This window comes from Amorphotheca resinae (genome assembly GCF_003019875.1).
Source record: "Amorphotheca resinae ATCC 22711 unplaced genomic scaffold M430scaffold_4, whole genome shotgun sequence".
Taxonomy (NCBI): Eukaryota; Fungi; Ascomycota; class Leotiomycetes; order Helotiales; family Amorphothecaceae; genus Amorphotheca; species Amorphotheca resinae.
Window position 1 is genome coordinate 176,576 of NW_020194474.1, and position 17,172 is coordinate 193,747.

A 17,172-nucleotide genomic window follows, 5' to 3' on the forward strand; every position below is an offset into this window, starting at 1 on the left:
TGAGCTTCCCGTTGAGGTCCTGGAATGCTGTTGCTGGGTTGCCAGATATGTTGCTGCTTGATAGAGGTATGAGACTCTGCTATACAGAGCTTTGTTCTGGACGGTTCCAGCTTTTGCCTTGGCCATAGTGAGTAGAATAATACTAGCCGATGACTTTGAGCATCATGCGACTTCCCCTGGCTTCGTGCAGTCTTTGTTTGCGCTGTATCATTATACCGAAGCAGCATCGAATCGAATTTATTCCCATGCGGTCGCTTAGCGCAACAATAGATTGTTGCCTGGGTCACAAACTCGCTTAGTCAGACCCGCGCCCCAAAATCCCTTGATCGCGACGTCTTACCACGTCTTGCGCTCCCTTCTACAACATCAACCTCCTCCTCCATCTCCCTTCAGACCGACCTCATCGATTCCCACATACGTGCTATCGTCACAAGCACTCGCCGCCGTTGCTCCCTAACTCTCAGTTCGCACCTCTACCTCTTCACACCGTCACCTTTTCCCTACGCTGCTAAGCGTCAGATTCACCCGGACCTAAAAAATGTCTGCCGAAGAAGATCTCATCGACTACTCCGACGAGGAGCTCCAGACGACAGATGCCGCGCCAGCAGCTGGTGCTGATGCAAATGGAGGAGCCAAGAAGGGCGACTTGACGGTTACTGGAGGCACTGCGGACAAGAAGGGCAGTTACGTCGGTATTCATTCGACGGGCTTCCGCGATTTCCTGCTGAAGCCGGAGCTTCTACGTGCCATCACCGATTGCGGATTCGAACATCCTTCGGAGGGTCAGTCATAACTTTTATCCCCAAGCTCCATCATCCCTCTTGAAGCGCGTCCGTCCATCTCGCAAGCAAGAAGAAATACTCTGGTCCATCCTTCAACTAGTCACGGACGATCCTGGAATGTCTCATCTGATAGGACGCAAGCCTAAGCAGGTGGTCTGGAAGGAGATATACGCGAAAGCGAGAATCTCGTGAGTGCGACACGGTTGCGGGCAAGATGCAGATGCACAAACGGTGGCGCGGAGAGACTTCCAGGATCGGGTCGAACCAACGACTTTGTGTTACGTATCCTTTCGGGCGACGATTTGCGCCTTTAAAGGCACATGTCGCATCTCTGCTTCGATGTTTTGATTTCTTTGGGGGTAGTTTCTACTGTGGAAGTTGTACTGCGAAGATGGACGGACGTTGCGATCCCTTGCACATCTTCAAATACTTGGAAGAAACACTTTGATCTAACATCGGCTCGATTTACCCTACAGTCCAGCAAGTATGCATTCCGCAAGCAATCCTCGGTACCGATGTCCTTTGCCAGGCCAAATCTGGTCTCGGAAAGACCGCGGTCTTCGTTCTCACTACTCTTCAACAAATCGAGCCGGTCGCAGGCGAGACATCCGTCCTTGTTATGTGCCATACTCGTGAGCTGGCTTACCAGATCAAGAACGAGTATGCGCGTTTCAGCAAGTACATGCCAGATGTCAAGACTGCAGTGTTCTATGGAGGAACTCCAATCCAAAAGGACGCCGAGATCTTGAAGAACAAGGATACACACCCACACATCATTGTCGCCACCCCAGGTAGATTGAACGCTCTTGTGCGCGATAAATACCTTCGACTTGGCAGCATCAAGGTCTTTGTTCTTGATGAATGTGACAAGATGTTGGATGCCATTGGTAAGACTAACTATGATATACCATGTTACAAATACTGATCCTTTACAGACATGCGCCGTGACGTCCAGGAGATCTTCCGTGCTACCCCCACACAGAAGCAGGTCATGATGTTCAGTGCCACTCTATCCCAGGATGTCCGACCAATCTGCAAGAAGTTCATGCAGAACCCTCTTGAGATTTATGTTGACGATGAGACCAAGCTGACTCTCCACGGTCTGCAACAATACTACATCAAGCTGGATGAAAAGGAGAAGAACCGTAAGCTCAACGAGTTGCTTGATGAGCTTCAATTCAACCAAGTCATCATCTTCGTCAAGAGCACAATCCGAGCCACCGAGCTTGACAAGCTCTTGCGCGAATGCAACTTCCCGTCCATCGCAGTCCACTCCGGTGTGAGCCAGGAGGAACGGTACGACCCAATGTTACTCAAACGATTGCCGTGGTGACTGACAAATGAAAACAGTATCAAGCGTTACAAGGAATTCAAGGAATTCAACAAGCGAATCTGCGTTGCTACCGACGTCTTTGGTCGTGGTATTGATATCGAGCGTATCAACCTCGCCATCAACTATGATCTCCCTGCCGATGCCGATTCATACCTCCATCGTGTTGGTCGTGCCGGTCGTTTTGGAACTAAGGGTCTCTCAATCTCATTCGTGAGCTCCGAACAGGATCAGGAGGTATTGAAGGCGATTGAGAAGCGGTTCGAAGTTGCGCTTCCGTAAGTTTATGCAATAGCCCAATACAGCAGACAACGTTACTGACTATCAATGTGCAGGGAGTTCCCAGAGGGAGGTATCGACTCCAGCACCTACATGGCGAGCTAGATCACTTGATGCAGTAGATCATTTCCATCTTGCAAGATGCACTCCCGTCGGGTTATCTTGGTCGGTTTTGCGCGTGTTTGAGTTATTAGTCTGGGAATTGATACGGATGGGGGCTTCCTTTTTTTTCCTTTTTTGACAAAACGGACAGAACAGAATCATAGGAGGGTAACCGGTCAACATATGAATGGATCGTACCGTGGCTCAGGCCAAACTAGTGAGATGCGATGCTACAGTGTATGCAATACAAAAGTTCTCTCCTCGATCTTCACTCGATCTTCACCAGCGACATGTGTACGTGAATAGGTATGTAAATGCGCGGTAATGTGTTCTCTGTTTGGCACTGGTGCAGTGTTCCTCTAGATTCTACGTGTTTGGAGACGTGCGTACGTGGATCAGTCCTTCCGATTGATGCATGGCAGCATGACGAGATAGGGGAGAGGGGAGGAAGAGAAGAAGAAAAGGGGGAGAACTCGAAATTGGGTTAGAACCTACCTACCTATACCTTAACTGAGGTAGCTCAAGGTACCTTACCTTACCTATAGATAAGGCAAGACAAGCAGTCCGCGGGATCCTGCTAGCAAAAGGGGGTTCCGAAGATATTCGGTACATATATGCATGCAGGAAGACCCGCGACTCGCGAGTAAGGCAGGGCAAGTAGGTAGGTAAATAAACGTATATTCACGGGGAAGGAAAAGAAGGAGGGGAGGACGGGGGCCGAGATGCCGGTAGTGGAGATAAGGGACCGATTATTTCTTGCTCATCGGGGGCTTGGTTTGGAGAAGGGAGAAAGATGAAGGAGCTAGCATCTCTGGATCTGAGGTACAGGACTCTCGTGCTCTACCTTATCTATCTGCAATATCAGTATCTATCTACTCTTCATCGTTGTATCATTGGTCCTTTCTCCGCAGGATAATTGTGAAAAGCAAGTCTTGATTGATACGAGAATGTAGATGTACTGTATGGTGCACATACATACTGTATACATATACAGAACTGTATCGCATTTCTTTTCTCGGGGAGGGAGAAGGGGGAAAGGGAGGAAGAAAAGGGGGGATGGCTCGGCTCGGATCGATGGATGATCCGAGGGGTGATGGGGGGATGGGGAATAAGTAAGTAGAGTAGTAGTAGTTGGCAGCATTGTGGCGCATATATATATGCCATCTTGGGCAGGTGCAGCATCGATACCTTAACGTCGGGCATTTTATGAAGGAGTCGTGGAACGAACTGTCATATAGGGATTTCGTATTTCGTGTTCCTGTGATCAAGAGTTACAACATGGGGCCGAGGTAGCCCTCTTTTCGCTTGGGAATAATCTGTGGAGAGACACGAGAGGAACTGTGGAAATAGGCTTCTGCTAGAGAATTAGCTGGGCTGGGCTTGACTACCTAGGTAGGTATGGTAGGTTAGTAGGTAGGTACCTGGGTAGGTGACTTTGGACTCGAGATCGGGAGTGTACTGATCAATATAGGTGACAGGATAGTACCTATACTTGGTACTAGATGCGAGACGCGTTCGTGGTTTTTGCATATCGCGACCCTCCTACAAATTTGAAGCTCTTCTTAACTAGGTACCTACTACCGCTATTTACTGCTTTTACAATAGAGCTCCATCCTGTCTCTGTTGGTTGTTTGCCGCCTTCTTCCGCAGTTCTTCAATGGATACAAAAGCCGATGGAGTACACCACAAGCCTGTACCCCCGTGATATAGACTGATATAGATTGATAGGTGTACCTCGGAGACCAGTTAACTGCCAAGTTCCAATCGTTACCTTAGGTCCTTAGCAAGGCCCCTAGATACATGATAGGATAGATCTTCATGCTAGGTACAGGAGGAAAAGGGGCTTGAGCCTTACAAGTTCCCTACCTTACCTAACTAGGTACCATAAGGGCTGGCAGCCTGCGACATAGTATTGTGCATCTGAGTTCCCTTTTTATGCGCTATTGATTTTTTATTCTTTCGCTGTGTATCTTTAGTTCTTGATTCTTTTTATCATTACGGAGTATTTCCTCCCCGCCGTGAAAATCCGGCAAGGCCTTTCCAATAGTCGGGCGGGGGGCTCGCCCTATCTGCGTGCTGTAAGACATCAATGATAACATGTCTTTCGTACGGTGGACCGTGTCGTGTCGTGTCGTGTATCATCCTGTCACGAAGTCGCGATATCAAAAAAAAAATTCTACGGACCGCATCTACAGTACGAGCATATGTCTGCATTTCTCTGTGTGGTCCTAGATCCCTCCTCCCTGTGGCCGCAAGCAGCGACATACATATCCAGCGGCGGTGAGGGGGGGAGTTGAGGACCAATAATGCAGAAGAGACGTCGTCTTTTGTATCAAGGGGAGGAAAGAAGAAAGGAAAAAAAAAAAAGTTCTATCCGGATCTGCCGGCTGTGTGATTGAGGCGGTCATTGGGTATGTACCGTGTACCTGGCACAGGAATAATCAGGCTTCGTATATTCCAAGACTCAAGCTCAACCAGCGGCTTATCAGCAAAAAATACCGGTTTTCCTGCGGGACAAGCATGTACGGAGTAGAGTGCCATTTCGCCACTAGCTGCCCCTTCAATATCGGCTGGGGCCATGATTCTGATGGCTATTTACGGAGTCATCATTAATTAGAAATGTTTAGAAATAGCATATTATAGCATTGGCATTTTGGCATCTTCCAGGTTTCCCCTTACTTTTGCTGGTAGTGTCTCCATAGCTATGTTAGCAGGTTCTCCATACGGAGGGGCCGGTGGGCCTGGATAGTGGGTACAGAGTCCATGGGATAATCAGTGATGGGCGGGCTATGCACTTTGACACTTCCCACAGTAAGTAATACCGCAACTCGCTGGCATCGCACGTCAAAAGGATCTCCTTGGTCAGTGTTGTTAAGCCCGGCTGCACGTGCTTCTGCGTGGGCATCGTCAAGCACGTAACAGAGTAGTAGCCAGCAAGCAAGAAAGAGCTGATCTGCGACGGACGGACAGGGCTGTGATTGATTCCTTCTCTTGACTCCGGAAACTCAAAGCTCCAGTCCTGTGCCGGAGAGTCGGAGTCCGGGCAATGCGAAGAAGCAGAAGAAGAAGAGAAGAAAAATACATGGTGTTGAATAAGGCACCTTATACAGGCTTCTCCGTCTGCTGCTATTGTACTGTCCTTCGTACAATCCCGGTGATATGTGAACCCTGCTGCCTCTGCTCCGCAATGCTACTTGTACTGGAAGTCTGTAATAGACAATAATTAACCAGGGACTACTCCGTAGAGAGCCAAGTACGCGGACACTACGATACGACGATAGTGAGGTCCTGAGTAACTGGGGCGTTCCTCGATTAGGATATGCTCCCACGGTGACAAGGAGCAAGGCATCGAGACATGAACCTCTCTCATATTATCATCCGGCCATCTACCCTCTCGTCCGTTCGCCCTTGCTCTGTGCTCTGCGTCGCGACTGCTTCGTGTTGTGGACGTGCCTAGGTACATGCTACTTGCATAGCACGTACTCGGCTCCCTTGCCTTGCCTTGCCTTTACACGACTCCTGCATTCCCTCTCTCTGCCTCTCTCTACCTCCCATCTTTTTTCCTTCTCCTTCGGAGGCCAAGAGATCGGTATCCAGTGCAGCTGCTCAACGGAGCGTGGCGCCTGCTGTCCTGTCTGCACGCTGCGAGAAGAGAAAGCTTCATTCAGCCTGCTGCCATAGGAAAAAGCACAGAGTCGAACAGTGAGGACTCGAAACTGAAGACCCTCTGCAGACTGTGCGGGTAAGCAAGCCAAGGTCGCCGGCGAAGAAGCCCAACCCATCCCTGCATGTGCTCGACGAGAATTGTCTGTCCATACCATACCATCGTCGCCGTCTGCCAATTCGACTCTCTCAGTCCCTCGATCGACCCATTCGAACCCGCCCAGCAGTCCATGAGGCCTTGTCCATCTCGAATCCCCAGTCTTCCTCGAACCTTCGCGCCTGGGCAAACAGGCGCTGGTGGAGCCCGTCATCCAATATACAACGTCCCAGACGGTCCCCAACTCCCAAGTCCCGTTTCGCTCGGCTACGCGAGGTGAGGCCTGGACACCTGAACCTTACATACGGTCGTACATACATACATACACACACAGTACATACACGTACACAGGGCATCCTCGATCTCTCACTCAACCATCCATCCGCCATCCTCCATCCTCCATCCGCCATCACCGTCCTCTCTCTCCCCTTTCGCGCCTCACACCGCATCTCCCTCTCCCGCTGCTCGAGTTCGGCACATCCCGTCTCGCGGCGTCACGCTCGTTAATAATAGGCCTTCTAGCAGTCCTCCCCGGATCCGCTTGCATCAACCGTCGTTTGGTGCCAGGACGCGAGGCAAAGCTTAGTACAGAGGCCTTTGGCAACGGCCTCACTCGACTATAGGAGTCTAGGACGGCCTGACGGGTCCCTCCCTGCTACTGGCAGACTGCACCGCGCCCGAATACCCACCGGTGCTGAACCCTAAGGACTTGGTCATCCACGTTCCCGCATTCGGTCAGGATGGCTCCATCCCCACCCCGGCTGAGGATTCTCTCAGGTAGGTCTACCCTCGGCCAGCCCTCCACCCTTCAAACCACCATCCCTCGTCTTTTTTTCCACGGCCGAGAGAGCTGTACCACTGACCGCGTTCTCTCTTTTTTTTGTCCTTTCTCTCGTCCTGTGCACCGATTGTTTATGTCGAGATGAGTGACAACATCCCTCTAATCAGCGTGTGTGTAGTCGGCGGAAACGCGGTATCCGCTTTCCTCTCCTGGCGACTCCAGGCCACCAATGCCTGCGACGTGACTCTGGTGTGGAAGTCGGGATATGATGCTGTAAATCAGTACGGCATCTCGTTCAAGTATGTGCAGCATTCCTTTTCTTCGCCTTCAATGACGGCAGGCAGTTGACGTCCTCTCCTCACAGATCCGCAAAGTTTGGCAATGAGCGATTTAAGCCACGAACTGGTAGGTCTTTCAACAAGCACATCCGGGGAAGAGCAAAATGCTGACATTTGTGAAATAAGTTGTCCGCGCCCCAGAAGAGGCCGCGAGTGCAAAGGACGGTGCTTTCGATTATGTTCTGCTCTGTGTGAAGGCTCTTCCGGACGTTTACGACCTGGCAGCAGTCATTGAATCTGTGGTTACACCCCAACATACCTGCATTATCGTTAATACCACACACGCATTGGGCGTCGAGTCCCATCTTGAAACAAGGTTCCCTAGCAACGTTGTTTTGTCCCTTGTCTCTGGCGCCGAGATCAATCAGCTAGGAGCATCCGAATTCGAGCATAAGGGATCCGCGGAAATATGGGTGGGCCCTGCGAACAAGAATCCGGACATGCCTCCCACGATACAAGGGGATATGGCAGATGCTCTGGCTATGACGTTGAGCAGTGGGCAGGTTGATTGCCATGTGTCTCAGAACATACGGCAGAAGCAGTACGAGCGGATGATCGGGTAAGCAAATTGGTACCTTCTCTCGACTCACATATCCCGTGCTGACTATTGATATACAGCCCCATTGCTTTCCATCCGCTAAGCGTCATCTTTGATACTCCATCACATTCAGCACTGCTCGAGAAAGTTGGCGTGCGACAATTGGTCTCGGACCTGTTCGATGAACTCATCACCCTTGCCAATGCCCAGGATTGTACATTTCCGTCGGATTTCAAACAACAAACAATGAACGAGATGTTACGACCCACCGAAGTAAACAGCATCATGTACCAAGATTATGCTGCGAAACGACCAATGGAAGTTGAGACGTATCTGGGCTCACCGATCAAACTTGCCCAAGCAGTTGGTGTAAAAGTACCCCGGATCGAGACGCTGTATTCCATCCTCCACAACCTGAATATCGTTAACCAGCAGAGAAAAGACACCGCAGTCGCCTCTCCAGTACCCGGAAATCTTCCACCTAGGTTATCCTCAATGCCACCTCCAAACAGGCCCATGATGAACGGCGCTGTCAATGGAAACGGAGCAGGTAGGGGCAGAGGAAGAACGTCGAGCATGAACGGACCACATCCCGGTGCGATGCGGAGGGGTCCTCCACCTGCGAATGGCGGCTTACCCAATGGTTATGGTAGGCCTATGAACGGAAACGGGTATGCGTCTCGAAACCAGTCTCGGAGGGGTTCTATGGAGGGCAATGATCTCGGGGAAGAGTTCAGTCATCTGGCGCTCTACAGCGACATTCCTGAGTCGGGCGAATCAGTTTATGGCGACACTCCTGAACTCACGCTTCGAGAACGCGAATTAATGTTACGGCAACGGGAGGTGGCTTTGAAAGAGCAGGAGATGCGCATGGGAAAGGGCGGCGGTGGACGTGGCGGCCGTCGAGGTCCACCAACGCCTTCCATCCGGAACGGTGGAGGGTTTGACGATGACGACGATGACGATTTTATCGATCCTATGGATGCCCCCCCTGTGCCCCTGATCGACCCTGACAATTTCGACATGATGAGTGTCACATCTAAGCGGAACCGCAAAGCACCCAGCGCCAGCCAGCTGCGCAAAAACCCCGAATTCGACTCTCAATCGAAAAGCGGGAGACTAATGCGCCCAGGCTACCCAAGAAACCGATCAAGCGCTAAACTTATTAGCCAGGTGCCAGGCTTGCACGATTCTATAATGGATGATCCATTGATGGGCTACTCGTCAAATCGGTATGCCAATGTGGACAGGCACCAAATCGGGTCCGATTCAAGGACTAACTCACTGACTATCGGTCGTCTCGACGAGATGCAATATGGTAATGGGGGCTCGCAAAATGGACCATACCCAAGAAGAACCAGCAACTCACCGGGTACCCAGTATAGTCCACAGCTCGAGGGAGTGAATGAAGGTCGGTCACCGCTCAACGGATACATGGGAACTCCTCCGAACGGAATGCGTCAGCCGCCCCAACGCCTCCCGTCGGGCCAGGCCAATACAATTCCGTCGCCGCAAGTTGAGCAATATGCTGGGGTGAGCGCCCTTCATCCACCAAAAGGCAATAATGTGAACGTTCGAAGTCTGACGGGTAGTGCCAGCGCTAGCGCGGGGAGTAGTGATAGTGCCAACATCGATTCCGAGCCGTCTGCGCACAGCAGCCAGAGCAGTCTCGGTCCTCGACCCCCGGTGGACGTACGGTAATAGACAAGGAGTTGGAAGGAATACCTTGCTTGATATGTGCCATGTTTGAAAACGTGGCACTATTCTCGTTCTCGAAGCTTCTTGCGGACATCAAGCCTCCGGATCACATCTAATAATGTCCACGACCAAGGCTCTTTTTTCTCGTTTCTTGACCGATCGATTCCAGCTTGCATATACATTTCGTCTTCTCAAATTCGCTTAATGGGGTGTCAGGACTATGGTGAACGGGGGGTGGGGAAAACATGACCATGCCTACGAAACGACCTCGTGGCAATAATGATGAAAACCGGATAGACTTTGGGGACCTGGAGGTATAGCAGTCTCTGGTGTCTCCATCTAATAGTGAAGGATGACCAGTACATACGCATGCGGTTCCACGCGCATATTCTTGTTTTAGTCATTCTGGTAATATGCATTGGGCATTGGCGTCTTCGATGTCCTGCATTTAATTTCTACTTTCCATTGTTGCGGATGTGCATCAAGGGTGCTATTTGAGTGCATGGGCAGTTTTGGGGGCGCCGGCCTTCATTAATGATAGAGGGGCTTTGCTTGCGGGCTGGAGAAACTGGGCGCTGTGTATCAATCAAACTGTGGCGATGGGAGTGAATACAGGTGAACGGACAATGAAATGCTGTCGGGTCTCTTGTTATGGTAGATATGCTTGCATAGAGAGACAATGGGATTTGCTGCCGTTTGGCACAAAAAGCGGGCCTGATGCAAGCACGCAGTCATTTTCAGCAACAATATGAGAGTTCTCTTGGACTGCGACCTGCATGCATGTTTTCTGGCTATGAATCCTGTGATGCGCTGTATACAGTGAGTTCTTGTCCCGGTAATCATCGACTAGCCCAGATTAGGAGTGACCCCTGAGCGTATGCCTGGTTCCAACATATATTGGATGTAAACGGGGGTTTGTGCCACGGAGAGTTCTCCTTTCTTTCTTTTCCATTGGGTACGCCTTGCCTATTTGTCTCGGATATTTTGCGAGCATTGAACAGCAGTTGAGAGCATGAGCTGAAGCGTATCAAGCACATAGAGCGTAGAGACGTATTGCATGTAGTGTCTATGTATATCTATACTTGTATACATTAATATAGTACAAGACCAAGTAGGATGGATAGGTTTGAGATATGCTCGTAGGTTTGGAAAGGCAGAGTGGACTGGAATGTATAGGACGCGGTAGATGGTGGGTATCTGGGCTTTATATTAGAATTATCTTGTTAACAAGCAGTGGCTTAACCATCCTCATCCTCCACATCCTCGATCGTAGCAACCCTAGAATGCGCTGTGGTATTATCTCGATCAACTCCCGTCTTCTCACCACTCCCACTTCCCTCCGCTTCGCGCCGCACTGCCATATAACCCTCTCTCTCTAGCCTATCTGCCTCCTCCGGCTCCACCAAGCCACCCACACCCTTCGACTTCTCCATCTTAAGCCTCACCGCCGCCGGCACAAACGCCGCCGCCTCTTTCCTCAGATCTCTCACCACCGGCTTCGCCTCATACACCGTCTTCGCCTCCACCTTCGGCGCGCTAGCACTCCTCTCATCCCTACCCAATGGCGTCGCATTCGCATCCGTGCCTCTCTCCCGCGCCATCCTCTCCCTCCTCTTCTGATACCACCGATCCAAAACCTCCTTCGGAATCGGTGGCGGCGTATCTCTCGGCATTGGTATCGATTTCACATCCTCCGGCACCTCTTCACTCTCACTACTACTCTCCCTCTCATCTCTCCTCCTCTTCCCTAACCTGTGCCCTCCCGCATCCGTCCGCGGTCCTCCTCCAAACTTCGGCGCCGCATCACCCAGGGCTTCACGCGCTTTCTGCACGGCCCGTAAATCCTTCTCCAGCCCCGCAAGCACCGTCTTCTCATGGTTCGTCAATGTCCCGCCGCTGCTCTCTATGGCTTTCAAATCATCGATCTGCCGCTGTAGACGCTCTGGGTTGCGACGCGCGAGCTTCTCGTTGCGCCGCGCGAGGGCTTCGGCTTTGCCTACATGGTGGAAAGTGGTGGTTAGCTGGGGATATTTTGGGGAGGGCGTGGAGAGGGGTGAGGGCGAAGAGGGAGATACCTTTTTTTATGGCTTTGGCTTTTTCAGCTTTGCGCTGGGCTTGCGCGGGGTTGATGGTGCGTTCTTTCGGCATGGTTGTGTATTGTGGAGGGGTGTGAAGGGGGTTCGTGATGATGTCTGGGGAGTGGTTATCAACTCGAGGTATGCAAGAAGTTGAGATTCTGCCGGGAAGCTTTCACCGCCTTTGTGTCACGTGCAACAATACTCCTTTTCTTTGAATCTCCTTGCTTCGTCGCTAATTTCCTGAACAACTTCAACAGCGGACGGTTTCTAAACCGCTCTTATTCTGTACGGGATTTGGGGTCAAAACTTGTATGATTATTTGTGTTTTCATTGAGCTGTCAAGTGCAGACCGACGTTGTGAACGTTCATGGAGACCGTTATCTATAGCCTTGGTAGAAGGAGCAAGTTTGCTGCTGTCTTGAGCTATCTTAGATTTCTTTAGAAATTTAAGGGAGTCCACATTTCAGAATAATGGATTCTTTGTATCAGATCTGAATTTTGAAGGCAAGATTCAGGCTGCCGTTCGTGAAACCCTTAAAGAATCGAGAACGTACTGAGGGCCAAGCATGCGTGCTTCTATCTCTTGCATTGCATAAATTCCGCTTTCTTTGATCGTTGATTTACAAAAGTGGGTTCTGTTCCAATTATTCTCGCTATTCATTGCCACACTGTCATCATGGATACACCTCAAGATGGGATATCGCCTGGGCATACAAATTTCCAGTACCTTCAACCATTTGGCTTCCCAGTACCATCATCACCTCACCATCTCCCGCTCTGGGACCCCTCATCCCCGATTCCCCAGCGCTACGACGAAGAGCCATCAACCAGCTTCCCCCAAATTACTCTCCCAAGCGCAGAGCTCGAGAGTCTCTCCCTGAAAAGGAATCCCTGCCCCCTATGCAAAGGCAAGAAATACGGCTTCACCTCCTACTTCCACAACCGCTCTATCTTCCCCTCGCCACCCCACGAGATCCTCGCCCTCGTTGAAGAATCCTACCTCCTGAAGGACCGTCTCAAAAGCCTCCTAGTCACCTACGCCATGCGCGATGTCACGCCGGGGAATCTCTCAACTATCAAGGACGAGGTCAATAACTGGGGTCATTGGGTCGGTGTCCTGACCTGCGATGTCATGACTGCGGCCGCCTTCCCGCTCCGGAGGGAGCCGCTCGATGCCGTGCGCGCCTGGAGAGAGATGATGGTGTGGCGCTTGATTCAGCATGTGGAGGGTAAGGAAAGGTTAGAGATGCCGAGGGGGAGGTTGGCGGAGCTGTTGTTGGAGTTTCGGATGGTGTGGGAGGGGGTCTGGAAGGGGTATGTAAGGGATCGGGGAGTGGCAAGGGGGGAACCTCATCCTTTTGTATGAGTGGGGTGCCGAGTGTAAGGTCTAAGTGTGGGGTATTGAGTCTGGCGTACATGGAAACGCAGAAAGCAGATGACTTTAATCTACCCTTCATGCACTGTGTGGGTTCTATGAGTGAACTATACCTAAATATCTATAAAATAGGAGCAGTGACCACGCCCCTTGGGCGTGGGCGGGGCGGTGGGGCAGCGGGGTAGCAATTCTGGGGAATCTGCGCGCATAAGGCGTGGTTCTTCAATAGGGAAGAAATGGACGACCATTTTCGATTTCTTTTCGAATCTTAGTCCAATAAGCGTTCTAATCCCAAGATAGAATCCCAGGGGCTTCACCAAAAAATCCTTGGTGTTTGCAGTGGTGAGGCTACACGTGATCTGGATGTGTTCGGACCCCTTCTGCCTGTACCTATTTCGCACTTCCTCTGTTTTCGACAACAGCACCTCGATTTCCGGAATGGCTACGCAACTGCATCGCATTCCTCTGTACGTTACTGGTGTAGCTACTTGTTGACTTTGCCTTTGCAAGTACGGGTTGTGACTTGAGGAAAGGAAATACCAAAGGGCGGTGAATGCTCACGATGAAGGCCAAAACACGTCAAATTCAAAATCATGTGGAGAAAATAGGACAGCGACGTTAAAGACCGGCAATCAACGAATCGAGGATTATCTTTCTTCAAAAAAACCATTCCCTTCATCAACCAAAACTTCGAACTACGGCGAAAAATTAAAGAAAATCGAATTAGGACCCTAGCTCACTCGATGAAGAGAACTTTTCGCCTTGCGTCACACCAAACCATGAACCTGTATCAATTTGATCATGTTCCTCTCCTCCTTTGCATTTTCAGCAGTCACTAGGATCCAGGAGCGAAGCCTTGATTCATATTTCCGAGGAAAGTGACGAGAAACGCTCCATAACTATCATACGTTAGTTCGGGGTATGGGGGCAGAGAGAAGCGAAGGCCTACGCTGCAGTTCCTATCAATATTTCTTGTGTTCTAGCCTCAGACACTACCGACACTGCTATGGAAAACGCAATCACGAATATGCCAACGACCATGACCATCATGGCACGAGACAAGGCGACCAGGAACAAAATGAATACGGGAGTGAGCAGAAAGCCAACTGCGAGGCATACCGCAACAACGTTGGCAACGATCCTAAGGCGGGTATGAGAGTAGATGTGTATTTCGAGATGTTGGTGCTTGCTGTGTTCTTCCTTAACCTTAAGGAATTGCTAATATGAGGTCAGTCTTAATGCTCGGCATGTCAGGGAACGTCTGAAAATAGGTGGGGAAAGTATACATTGATATAGGATCTGGGCCTGCGGTTTGCAAATTCTTCTATTATTCCTTCGAGCCGACTACCCTGCTGCCCATAAGGCTCGCTACTCTTTGTTCCTGAGACCAGATCCGTAACGTGGCGTATGAAATCATCATGGCCCTTCCTCAGAGGAAGATACCGAAGTATCCAAGTGTGGAGGCTGCGGTGGTTATTTGGTGATGGCTGGCCAAGGGCCTTCACATCAACATACTTCAAAACAAAGTCATCTATATCCAGTCAGCAACTAGTGTTGATCTCATAATACCTTGGCTGTCCTTGGTCTCACAGTACTCTCTTATCTTGATTTCAATCTGTTGTAAGAGCTCCTTCTGCTCAGGATCTAATCCTTCTGTAAGATCAACACCACTGAGCCTGTACATCATCTCAGGATTAGCGGCATCAGAGGCGTCGAGTTGGTGAAGCCGTTTTACTAGCTGTTCTAACTCAATTTCGCGATGAAGAAGGATCCGGCAAGCATATGGAAAGAATCCTCGGAAAAGGCAAAAGGTTTCGTTGGAGCTGATCAGGGCAGCTAGTCGCGGGATACCTTGTTCAAACTCATCCACTTTCAAATTGTTAGCATCGTTCCACAGGAGACGTTTGAGAGCTACATACCTCTGTCGTACGTAACATCATCATATGCTTCTTGCCAGTCCTTTTTGATTTCCTCATATTCTCTCTGCTCGTCGCTACGCGAGCTGGCGGCGGCAGTCGGAGGAAGGTGTTGCGGCAGAGAACCGACAAGGAGGGGGCTCGTTGCTGAAGAAGTTCCTGTATCCTCGCAAAGTAAGTTCAACATCTCCAACGAATAAACATTGTTTCTTTTGTTGAATACCTTGAGTCTGCTCACAGTCTTCGTTAGAAGTAGGCATTAGCATTGTGTCGGGCTCTGCTACATTTTTCCTCGTGGCCAACAAAGGCGCTCCTACCTTGTTGAATCCGACCGAATCTGGTCCTTGCAAATAGCGGCATATTGCGAAGCGGTCTAGCTTGATTGTCACTGTCATTGTTAGGCAAATGTGCTTCCAATGGTTCAGTGACAAGAGGCGGTGCCCTCCTGAGCCTTTCAATAGGGGCCTCCATGATAGACCTTCAACGAGAATGTTACACTTGCAAAGGAGGCCATCACGGCTCACAACCATTATTACTACCCAGAATTCCAGGGGGGAGGGGACTGCTGCCCTATTCGAGCTCCTTACCCAACGTTACGCAGAACAGAACGCAAGGATAGGATTCGTGGATCTCAGACACACCTCCTAGAAAACACCTGGCAACCCTTACTAAATACGCCAGCTAATCAGCGATAGACGCTAAAGTTACCTTTTGCTGCAACAACAGATTTATGGCAAGGCTGTAGAATTTGAGTTGTAGCGGTGGTTGATAGACCAAGTCTGCATTGAGGAGAATGGATGGATCTCAAAGAAGAGGGAATCGCTGACGGACGCGAGAAACACGTGCAATTCAGCTAGAGACAGAAACGCTGAGAGAGAGGGGATGTACTCAGGCTTATATACCTGGGATTTTTAACTGCATGTACTACTACTTCATAATAGGGAGAGATGATTGGCCGGTTTGTCAATATCTTTTGCAACAGAATATAACAACTTTTATTTTTACTCGGTCAAATCGCAAGATACTATATATGAAATGTTCCCCCTTTTCCGTCTTCATAATGGGCTATACTAAATAAACTTGCTAGTAAGAATAGAATTCTGACCTCTCTCTCAGACAACCATTTTTCTGCTTTTCATCTATCAAACCTGCCCAGACTACCTGTCATCCCCTCCCCTCCCATCTCTAGCTAAGTCTCATAGCTGCACCACAAAAACAAAAGCGCCTTTCAAAGGGCTCAACAGGATGTCAATCCATCCATGTCTTCTTCCCTTACACTTTAGGCTCTCCCCTGCCCTCAACGTCTTGCGCCCGTGTTTCTTGGATTCGGGTTCGGTTTCGGCACCGGGTGGTCGGGATACTAGCAATGGGTCAGTCAAACCTCCTAATTTCCAGAGTTTGCCAAAACTTACTGAAGGACGCTTAACTGGACTCCATGCCATAGTTCCGGCTCCGAGCTTGGGAGGTGCCTTATTGCTGGGTGGGTTCGTTTTGCTCGTTTTGCTCGTCTTGTGAGGCTTGGGATTGTCGGCCATGGTGTAATAGATACAGTCACTAGACTAAAGCTTGAATTCTGCTGCAAAGCGTCAGGAGGTTTGTCTGGGGTTTGTTCGTTCTCCTTTAAACGTACCTCAACGAAAGAAAGATACACGAAAGACGCCGCGTCTGCACGAAATTCAGCAGTATAGGGGTGGTTCTAGGTTGGTCAGATCGAATCATTGAAATGAGGGTTTTGAGCAGGGTACTTGCCAGTAGTGAAGATAAAGAGTCAGATTCAAAAAATCACAAGTTGTCTCTCTTCTCCAGTTTGTATACACTGGTTTTTCACTGTTGTTGGCAAGGCTTTAGTTCTGTGTGTGGGAAGTTTCAAGGAGAGGGGCCTAGAGGGCGGCCAGGGCAGGGCAAAGAACCCATGCACTCCCCATGTACTCTCTGCTGGCCAGAGAGGTAAGAAAAATTCTGATTTTGTTAATGATTAGGGGCGCCATAGACCAATGGAAGACGGCGAGCAAAACCCTGGCGAGCAGTTCAACACATATATGACAGATAATCCTGTTCTCCCTTCCTTTCTTTCTTTTTCTCCCCATCACCAGCATCCTAAACCAATGAAGGGAAGTTCTCCAGCTTAGAGCACGTTTCCCCGTCAAGAGCAAGTCAGCTAAGTTAGCATCGGATCGGCCCAGGAGAGCTCATGA

General features: G+C 50.1%; 6 protein-coding genes across 6 annotated transcripts; 4 read left to right on the plus strand and 2 right to left on the minus strand.

Annotated features, from left to right (window-relative positions):
* Positions 1-347: 347 nt before the first annotated feature.
* Positions 348-2,496, plus strand: M430DRAFT_57296 (hypothetical protein; the record flags this gene model as incomplete). The annotated part of the gene is made up of 5 exons (XM_024868664.1): positions 348-782; positions 1,259-1,669; positions 1,718-2,078; positions 2,133-2,390; positions 2,448-2,496. Exons 1-5 carry the CDS (start codon positions 539-541, stop codon positions 2,494-2,496), a joined length of 1,323 nt encoding a protein of 440 aa, XP_024722044.1. The 5' UTR covers positions 348-538.
* A 3,389-nt stretch (positions 2,497-5,885) lies between these two features.
* Positions 5,886-6,742, plus strand: M430DRAFT_33959 (hypothetical protein). The gene has a single exon (XM_024866463.1). The coding sequence runs from the start codon at positions 6,282-6,284 to the stop codon at positions 6,531-6,533; it is 252 nt and encodes an 83-aa protein (XP_024722045.1). The 5' UTR covers positions 5,886-6,281; the 3' UTR covers positions 6,534-6,742.
* A 433-nt stretch (positions 6,743-7,175) lies between these two features.
* M430DRAFT_26434 (hypothetical protein) lies at positions 7,176-9,611 on the plus strand (the record flags this gene model as incomplete). The annotated part of the gene is made up of 4 exons (XM_024865395.1): positions 7,176-7,333; positions 7,399-7,439; positions 7,499-7,931; positions 7,991-9,611. The coding sequence occupies 4 exons, from the start codon at positions 7,176-7,178 to the stop codon at positions 9,609-9,611; spliced, it is 2,253 nt and encodes a 750-aa protein (XP_024722046.1).
* Positions 9,612-10,846: 1,235 nt separating this feature from the next.
* Positions 10,847-11,756, minus strand: M430DRAFT_98887 (hypothetical protein; the record flags this gene model as incomplete). The annotated part of the gene is made up of 2 exons (XM_024870149.1): positions 10,847-11,604; positions 11,684-11,756. The coding sequence occupies 2 exons, from the start codon at positions 11,754-11,756 to the stop codon at positions 10,847-10,849; spliced, it is 831 nt and encodes a 276-aa protein (XP_024722047.1).
* A 528-nt stretch (positions 11,757-12,284) lies between these two features.
* Positions 12,285-13,272, plus strand: M430DRAFT_57300 (hypothetical protein; the record flags this gene model as incomplete). Its single annotated transcript, XM_024868665.1, has 2 exons — positions 12,285-13,000; positions 13,194-13,272. Exons 1-2 carry the CDS (start codon positions 12,363-12,365, stop codon positions 13,270-13,272), a joined length of 717 nt encoding a protein of 238 aa, XP_024722048.1. The 5' UTR covers positions 12,285-12,362.
* Positions 13,273-13,742: 470 nt separating this feature from the next.
* On the minus strand, positions 13,743-15,372 carry M430DRAFT_274153 (hypothetical protein). Its single transcript, XM_024865603.1, has 5 exons — positions 14,981-15,372; positions 14,652-14,930; positions 14,348-14,592; positions 14,011-14,279; positions 13,743-13,960 (listed from the first exon to the last, which is right to left on the minus strand). Exons 1-5 carry the CDS (start codon positions 15,162-15,164, stop codon positions 13,897-13,899), a joined length of 1,041 nt encoding a protein of 346 aa, XP_024722049.1. The 5' UTR covers positions 15,165-15,372; the 3' UTR covers positions 13,743-13,896.
* Between the last annotated feature and the right edge of the window lie 1,800 nt (positions 15,373-17,172).

Coding starts and splice junctions, on each gene's coding strand:
- M430DRAFT_33959 (XM_024866463.1), top strand. CDS start 6,282: ATGTGCTCGACGAGAATTGTCTGTCCATACCATACCATCGTCGCCGTC.
- M430DRAFT_274153 (XM_024865603.1), bottom strand. CDS start 15,164: ATGTTGAACTTACTTTGCGAGGATACAGGAACTTCTTCAGCAACGAGC. Junction 14,931..14,980: donor TGATGTTACGTACGACAGAG/GTATGTAGCTCT, acceptor ACAATTTGAAAG/TGGATGAGTTTGAACAAGGT. Junction 14,280..14,347: donor GGCCCAGATCCTATATCAAT/GTATACTTTCCC, acceptor ACCTCATATTAG/CAATTCCTTAAGGTTAAGGA.